The 8,452-nt window shown below is 42.0% G+C and overlaps 1 protein-coding gene across 1 annotated transcript; it reads right to left on the reverse strand.

The window, feature by feature from the left end:
- Nucleotides 1-798: 798 nt before the first annotated feature.
- LOC106808621 lies at nucleotides 799-8,100 on the reverse strand. The gene is made up of 7 exons (XM_014811412.1): nucleotides 7,970-8,100; nucleotides 6,987-7,032; nucleotides 6,073-6,250; nucleotides 5,176-5,473; nucleotides 4,537-4,679; nucleotides 3,137-3,869; nucleotides 799-1,399 (listed from the first exon to the last, which is right to left on the reverse strand). Exons 2-7 carry the CDS (start codon nucleotides 7,023-7,025, stop codon nucleotides 1,264-1,266), a joined length of 1,527 nt encoding a protein of 508 aa, XP_014666898.1. The 5' UTR covers nucleotides 7,026-7,032; nucleotides 7,970-8,100; the 3' UTR covers nucleotides 799-1,263.
- Between the last annotated feature and the right edge of the window lie 352 nt (nucleotides 8,101-8,452).

Consider the following 8,452-nt stretch of genomic DNA (forward strand, 5'->3'; position numbering starts at 1 on the left):
AGTTCGTTCTGCAGCCAAGTGAGTGCGAAATTTTACCTGCTTGTCTGTACTCTATCGCGCTCATTCGTTTTCTCTCTCTCTCTCTTTCTTTCTTTCTTTCTTTTTCTCTCTCTCTCTCTCTCTTTCTCTCTCTGTCTCTCTCTCTCTCTCTTAGTGTCTCTTCCCTTCTCTCGCCCATCGCGTTCTTTCTATCTCTCTTTCTATTTTTCTCTCATTCACTCTCTCTGTGTGTACCTTGTTCTCTTACGTTATTTTACGTACTGCCCCTTTTTATCTTTTATTCGCTCTCTCTTTCGCTCCGCACTCTCTCACTCGCTATCGTTCTTGCGCGCGCTCTCGCATTCTCTCTCCTTCGCTTCAGCTCTTTCTTTCTATATATTTATTTGTCTTTGTCTTTTCACTCTATCTATTATTTTTATTTTCTACTTGTCCTACCTATCGTATGCGCTTGAGTTCTCTTTATAAAATTACCTTTGCACTAGCTCTCATGCACTAAGAATCTCATGTTTAAATTTCCTTTTGACTCTTTTAACGTCTTCTCTGCGCAGTCTCTCCTTTCTCTCTTCCTCTCGCTGTCTCTCCTTCTACCCCTCTTTCTTTAGCTATTCATACGCGTTTATGCATCATTGCCTTACTAACTGTCTACTTAATTCCCCTCATTATCCCACTGTCAGTCTTTTTACGCATCTTTAATTAATTGCCCAAGTGGTTAACAAGTATTTGTTTTTTACTGTAATAATTTGTTTGCTTTTTAAATATAGTTTTGTATGGTACAGATTTAAATTAGGATACATTTGCTAATTGGATACATTTACCTGTATTTATTTTCTTTTATATTAACACATGTACAGTCAATAGAACTGTTAAGCTATGTGGTTAAACACTGCGCTTAGTAGCAGAATTCGGCGTAGACTGTGTTCTGAGCGTTTTGACAGATTAAAATGTTTACGCGTGATGTCGAATAAAGCTGTCTAAACAGGCGACATCATTGAGGCGTAAAATATAACATCCGTTGGGCTTGTTGTACGAACACTATATAAGCTTTAGCTAGAAAGACATACAGATAATCAATTCATTTTAAATGTTCATATTCATTTTTCAAGTTGCAAAAATTGAGGATGGCAGGAAGCCATTGGTGTCGAGCGATGGGATATTCAGTTTGTCACGAGGATAGATATCTACGCGCGTATCGCGCTGATACTCTGTCGATAACCATCGCACATTTCAGCAGGCAACCCGCAACATCAGTGCTCGTGGGGAGTGTTACGCCGCATGGGAGTATCTGACGGGGTAGCGACGTCCGGACGGAGCCGTGTAATAGTAGACATGCGCCGGTTGTTGTGAGCGTACTGACGCGTACGGCCTCCTAGCGTACACTACTGGCCTGGTCTCTCTCGCTCTGAAACACGACACACAAACCTGCTCATTACACAAACGCGTGGCGTCGCGGAGCCGAGCGAACAAAACGCACGGGTAAAGTAGCGGGCACGCAAAGACCGCTCCACACAGGGAGGATTTCGGCGGCTGTGCTGCAGCGAGGATTCTCTAACAGGCTCTGCATTTGTGTTTGAATGAAGCAGGGGGGTAAAATACTCATCTCATGCGTAGGCGGGAGCACAATGGCAAAATCTTCATTACTGCTTTCAATCAGGCGAGTTATTCTTTTCGCATCTTTATTTCACTCATGATTAAGTTACGTTACAGATAGTGGATGCATCAATGCAAATTCTCCGGCTCAGTTATTTTAAACGTTTACAATGCTTTTCCATCCGAATAGGTGCATTTTTAATCAGTAATTATCTTTTAAATACTTTTATCTAATAAGAAGGAGCTGCAATGGTTTTCCATGCTATTGTGCCAAAGAACACTGACTTCACTTGATTTAAAATTTAGAAGACACGAGTAATATACAGTAAAGTACAGATAACCATGCAGTTTAGTTGTATATCCATGCCAACATATACGTAAACCGCATGATTATGTTATAGGGTATGTTGTATATAATTATGTATAATATATATATATATATATAATTTATATATATATATATATATATATATATATATATACACGCAATCAAGTATTCTTAGCTCCTCCGCTTATATATTATATATATATATATATATATATATATATATATATATATACGCAATCAAGTTTCCAAGCTCCTCCGTTATATATTTATATATATATATATATATATATATATATATATATATATATATATAGAGAGAGAGAGAGAGAGAGAGAGAGAGAGAGAGAGAGAGAGAGAGGAGAAGAGAGAGAGAGAGAGAGAGAGAGAGAGATGTGTGTGTGTGCGTGTCGCGCGCGCGCGGGATGTGTGTGTGTGTGTGTGTGTGTGTGTGTGTGTGTGTGTGTGTGCGCGCGCGCGTGTGTGTATGTACAGATATATACACATTTATATATGCTCTACTTCCATTGCATTACATTACTACATTGTGTAGCCTAGCCATGACCTGCGGCCCGTTTTCAGAAACATCGTAATGTTAAGACTAATGTTAAGACTAATAAGGCTTCTAATAACGGGCCCCTAGAATCGAATCTGCGTTATTGCGGCCGAACGCAAGGTACGAACCAGACAACGGATACTGGACAAAAGCCTGCGTGGCTCGCAGTAATAATACATTAAGTGAATATTTCGTGGCGCTTTGGGAATTAGGCATGCTACGCAAAAACGTGAAGGATCGCGCATGTGACAAACACTGTGAAGCGTCGAGCGGTGACAGAATCTACAATCCCCTGTGGGAGCACACGCGCACAATGCTAAGACGCATGCTAATCTAATGCGGCGATGCAATTTTATCTAACTCAATCTGTTTCAGGCGTCGGAAAAAGGAAATTTACGAGAGAAAACAGAAAGAGGAAGATGTCGGGATTTAGCATTCATTCAGCTTTATTAGCAATATGGCCGAGTCCGCAGAGACAAAGTAACTTTGTCGACGAAGACTAAGCCATAAGCTATGGGCTATGATATCGTCGGAGGCTCGTAATGATACTCATAACCGAAACGGCGGCAACGCTCTGCGGACGGCAGCTAGTGTTTAGATCGCAGGTAAAATCAAGAGCTAATAATAATGTATTATTAGCTCTTGGTTAAAATGTAGGCGATACTCACGGAGATCTTGCAGTGTACGAGCGTGGCGGCGGCGATTGCACCGGAGCCGACTGGCTGGCTGCCTGTCTACGTGCGGCGTACGCGGGTGCCGATAGATATGCTTGCGGTTGACGCGTCACGTATGCTCGTCCCGCCTGTACAGGTACCTGCTCCGGCGCGACATACACGGGTACCTCGGAAGGTGGCGCACGAGGATCGCCGCGGTTTGCAACCTGGTAACTCTGCCGGGCGGGAAGCGTCCGCGGTGCAGGGTACAAGGCTGACCGGTCGACAGCGGGAGTCTCCTCTGGGGATGGACGTGTGGCTCTATAGTCCGGGGTGTATCTTCGTAGGGTGCCGGAAGGAGGTAGTTGGTGGGCGTCCTCAGGGGCTGGAGCTGGCTGTGTTCTCTGGCCAGGAGTAAACCGGCGAGGTGGTGGCCGCTGGTGGGCTGCCGGCGTATAGAGGGTCCTCAGCAGCTCCTCTAAGCTACCATCGTCATCGTCATCGTCATCGTTATCATCGTCATCGTCATCGTCATCGTCATCGTCATCGTCATCGTCGTCGTCGTCGTCCTCATATTCATCTTCGTAATATTTATCGTTATCATCATCATCATCATCGTCATCGCTATCTTCGGGCTCAAGATCATCTGGTTTCGGGCTTTCCTCGAGAAATCTGACAGTCTTTACATCGGGAACAGTTCCCACATCTTCCAAATCTTCGTCATCTTCACTCTGTAGAGGGAATCGACCTAAATATGCAATAAAAGAAACGACAGATATAGTACATAGGCAATGTTTGACAATGTGATATATTGATATAACATATCTATTATTAGTTCTACTCAATTAAGTAATTGAAGTTTGTATACAATGTATAGGCAACGTAGATAGTATGAATTGGGAACTGTACTTTTCGGGATTCGGGATTGGACCATATCAAACAGCTGGGATCCGAGCAATACCCAATAATTTTTTTTCTCGATTCGCGAATAGAAGCCAACCGAGACGCGTGAAAGCTAAAATTGCTATTTTAATTAACTGGGAACTATGGCATGTGTTTTACATCTAGGTAACTGGGAATGGACCCGATTCATTCCCCCTCATACAAACAAATAAATAGCGCAGACAACAAACGAAGCTACGTTAATGTCAGTATGCAACTCATTGTAGACAAATCAGCATAAAATTTAGCAGGAAATAGTATGAATGTGCGCACAGTAGCACAGAGTGATGTGAAGTACATAGTAATGTGCGCACAATAGCACAGAGTGATGTGAAGTACATAGTATGCGGAATTATTATGTCGATAAAACAGAACGTCTGAAAACCGAAGGGCGGATAATCGAGATTCTAGTATGTATGTGTGTGTGCTACATTACAAAAACGTGACTACAATATGCTTAACTACAAGTTCACCATAGTTCAGAAAGAAACTGCGACCGGGAAGTCGCTCGCCATCATCATTGTCCGTGAAGTCCTCGCCGCGGTTTCTATAGTCGATATCACGTCTATATGAGCCTACCTCAGCCCTATCCTGGTAGCCAAGACGACGGAGGTACCTACGGAAAAATATCAGTCGTGTATGTTCTGAACGGATTGATGTAGCGATTAACACCTAAGATAAATGCAATTAAGAATATACGTACATAATTCACTATTGTAATATAGATTTGTGTGTTTTTTGGCTCCTTACACTTCAATAACATGCACATGAAGCGTCTTGTTTGCACCAAACTGCTATATTATGCTGTATGGAAAAAACTAAAGCCGGTATTGCACGCGTGTGCATTAAATAACTAAACATTACTGTACTATAAATTCCGTTTAAAAAGAGCAACGTAGCGGGCGTTCAAGTTTATGTTTTAGCTTAGTTTTGATATGTGACCTCGCTTAACCACGTTGCGTTTATGAAATTGAGAGCTTAGTAAGGCTATGAATTTGCTTTAGATAGCCATTATTCAATGGTCACGTGTATTCGTATATTATAAATTGCATAGCTTAACATTATCCTTGCCTGACAAGTTAAAATTTAGCCTTTCAAAAAAGTCTACTCACTGTCCAAAATTATCGCCGGTGTACTCCTTGACATGATCACCTCTTTCGTAGTCACGATAGTCATAGTCATCGTCGCGATCAGCATAACTAATGATTTTTTCGAATTGCTTTACGTCGGGGTTTGCGTCGTGGCTATCGACTCTGGCCTGACGCAGCAATGTGTCGAACACGATCGAATCGTCAACATCGTCATAGTTCGTAAGACGTAGGTTGGAGCGGAATCGCCTGTCACGTGGCAGGTCGTAGAATAGACGCCTGTTAAAGAGCCGGTATGACTCATCCTCGTCTTTCACGTCACCTTTAAAAAAGAATAATCAACGCTAATCTAGAATTCTAATTCTAATCCAAGGTTGAAAGCTCATTTTTGTTCACAAAAACGTTGAGAAATATGTTCATGTAATTTGATATATATTTATGATTAGTCTCCAGTGTTTTCCTGTGAGACACGAGTAACATCCGGGAATGTACGTCTAGCGTTTTCGCGACGGAATTTGAAAGTAAGTGTGTCACGAAGAAATGCACATATCTTATATGAGCTCTCTGGATGACCGCCGTTAGAAAATTAAGCACGTTCAATGCGAATCAATGTGTGTGTGTGTGTGTGTGTGTGTGTGTGTGTGTGTGTGTGTGTGTGTGTGTGTGTGTGTGTGTGTGTGTGTGTGTGTGTATGTGTGTGTGCGTGTGTGCGTCCGCGCGCGTGTGTGTGTGTTTGTTTGTTTGTTTGTTTGTGTGTGTATGTGTGTTTGTGTGTTTGCGTGGATGTGTATGTTCGTGCGTCCTGTGCGTGCGTGCTGTGTGTGTGCATGCTGTTTGTGTAGTTCGGGACGGGAATACGGGGTGTGGTCAACAGCGCATCGAGCTCCTAATGACGTCACGCTGTGCGTACTGACTACTGACCCTGTACGGTGTCGGAGCTGTACTCTGCGTCTGGCCGGCGAATCACAGACTTCGGAAGCCCATTGTCTCGTCTCCTACCGGGAGGCGGAGGAGACAACGCTCCAGAGTCAGGAGGAAGGGAGCGGAAGCTAAGTTGTTGCTCGCCGCGGTGGGGAGGTGGTCCCTGCGCCGAGGCCAACTGCAATAATTATATAGAACCGGAAATATAATTAGCACACCTCATACATACTACAATACAATACCTCTAATTTACATTTTATTAACAAAGAAAAGGTTAAAGTGGTCTTATAAATTATAAGTAATCTATATATCTATACGTGTATAGAATAGGTGGGTGGAATAATGTCATTAAATATCTGCTGAATTTGGAGTAATGTCGGGTAGTAGTTAGTTAAAAAACAATATACATTATGATATATATTATGCACCTCTCTCTCTATATATATAGAGAGATATATAATACTTACGATTAAAATAACACGATGCGTTAATCTATAAACTTTACGTGGTGGAACAACAATAACGATAGCGATGTGTAGCGAGTTTCCATCAAAAGGCGTCTCAAACTTTTGCATGCCAATTTTTTATGGCCGCAAATCAAATATTGATTTGTTTCATGAACGCGAGTCGTTTAAATTCAATGCATAATGATATTCGACGCAGAATGCACGTGGCTTAGTGACAGAGGACATAGTATGAGTTAATGGATATGCATTTATACACGTATGTGAAATTCGCTTCTCTTGTCAAAATAAATATTTTGCTGTTAAACTTCAAACGTTTGCACAATGCTGATACACGTTTTTCAATGACTTGCTTATGGCGTGTTTCACTTATAAAACGTCTACATGTTCCATTGGCGACATGAATAAGTTATATTTTACATTAACGTAACATAAAATGCACCTACTTACCGCAAACCAAAGACATAGTATCGCCGGAAGCGTCTTCATGACGAATCTATAGAAGAAAAAGCGAGTAGAATTTATTCTATTTCGCGTCGGCTGAACATTTTTGATGACCTACTTTATATTGCTCGGGAAAGAAATTATTGCGACCAAACTGCATGCATTTTCTCAAAAAGTGGATACTAATAATTCGCGTCTATCTAGGAGACGTCGGCGACAAAGGAACGCATTTTACTGAGCGGGATTGGACAAAGGCTCTCGCAAATGGCAGATACTCGAGCTGTTTCGCGTCGCAAGCTCTATACAATAGGTGCGGTATGTTTTTCATGTTTCGGAAAAAAATATAATGATCCAAGTGGTACCCGTGGTGTTCCACAAAAAAATCCGACAGTAAATAAAGCTGGTTTCGCAAATGTGTTTTTTTGGTTTATCTGTCAGCTCGTAAAAGGGGTTTGTACTTCAGCTCCTGGACATCCAAATGGCTTTTAATCCGCTGGGCATGTATAACATTGAAATCGGATTTACACAGCCTGACTGTTGTCTAACGGAAACCAGCAATACACGTGTTTTTCGTGTCGCGTTGATTTTTGAATAACGTTGGCAATACCATGTTTACCCTGTCGAAAATAATCATCGTCGTAATATGCCACATATATGGGATAAAATAAACACTCCGCCTGCACTTATATATCTACTAAACAAGTTATATATGGTCATTACTCCAGCAGATCCGATAGTTCTGCTGTTCAGTTTGACGAAAGAACCAATAGTTGAAAAAATAGCAAGAGGAAATCTGTAGGCATGCTCATTCAACTGGAAATAAACCTTATAGTAAACGTTACCAAAGTCAGCTTTAATGCGCGAAACTTGATATAAAACACATTAACATTCAACACTCAAGTGCGTATAATATCATGTTAAAGAGGGTTTCAGTCTCTTAAAGTTGGTTTATATCCCAATAAACTATAGAGCAAACGCGCATAACTTACATTTATGATGATCCTGCCGAGCGGTGTGTCGCTAAACCTATCGCAGTGAAGCTTACTGACAGCTCTAAGATTCCTCTGCTATCCTGATTTCTACGAAGTATCCTGCGACCACGCGCACGACAAGAAACAATAAAGGCGGCACGTAGAGACGCCTTTCACTCTTATATACGACACTCTTATCCGCTGACCCACATTTTCACTTTTTCCTGGGCCATACTGTAATTATTGTTCGGGCAAGTCGTGAGAACGAAGACCCGTAAGCTCCTACGAAGAAGGCCGGAGAATGCCGATGCGTCATTAGCTGAAATCCCGATATGAAACGAGTCTTTGTTGCAGACGATAGTGAATCTTCGACGCCTAACCTTCAGTGAGTGTTTCAGGCATCGCCGTATGTCCACGGTCGCCGTCGGAGCGAGACAGTACGTAGTGAAAGATGTCTTTGATATTGCCACGTAGTGTACGTATGCAGGTAGGTGCTTGTCT

Source organism: Priapulus caudatus, unplaced genomic scaffold, assembly GCF_000485595.1.
Source record: "Priapulus caudatus unplaced genomic scaffold, Priapulus_caudatus-5.0.1 Scaffold290, whole genome shotgun sequence".
In the NCBI taxonomy this organism is placed as follows: domain Eukaryota; kingdom Metazoa; phylum Priapulida; class Priapulimorpha; order Priapulimorphida; family Priapulidae; genus Priapulus; species Priapulus caudatus.

What these genes read in the sequence shown, in the direction of transcription:
- LOC106808621 (XM_014811412.1), bottom strand. Translation starts at nt 7,025, where the DNA reads ATGAAGACGCTTCCGGCGATACTATGTCTTTGGTTTGCG. An exon ending in CAGCTCCGACACCGTACAGG is followed by an intron (nt 5,474 to 6,072) that starts GTCAGTAGTCAG and finishes TCTTTTTTAAAG; the next exon opens with GTGACGTGAAAGACGAGGAT. An exon ending in CAGTTTCTTTCTGAACTATG is followed by an intron (nt 3,870 to 4,536) that starts GTGAACTTGTAG and finishes TTGCATATTTAG; the next exon opens with GTCGATTCCCTCTACAGAGT.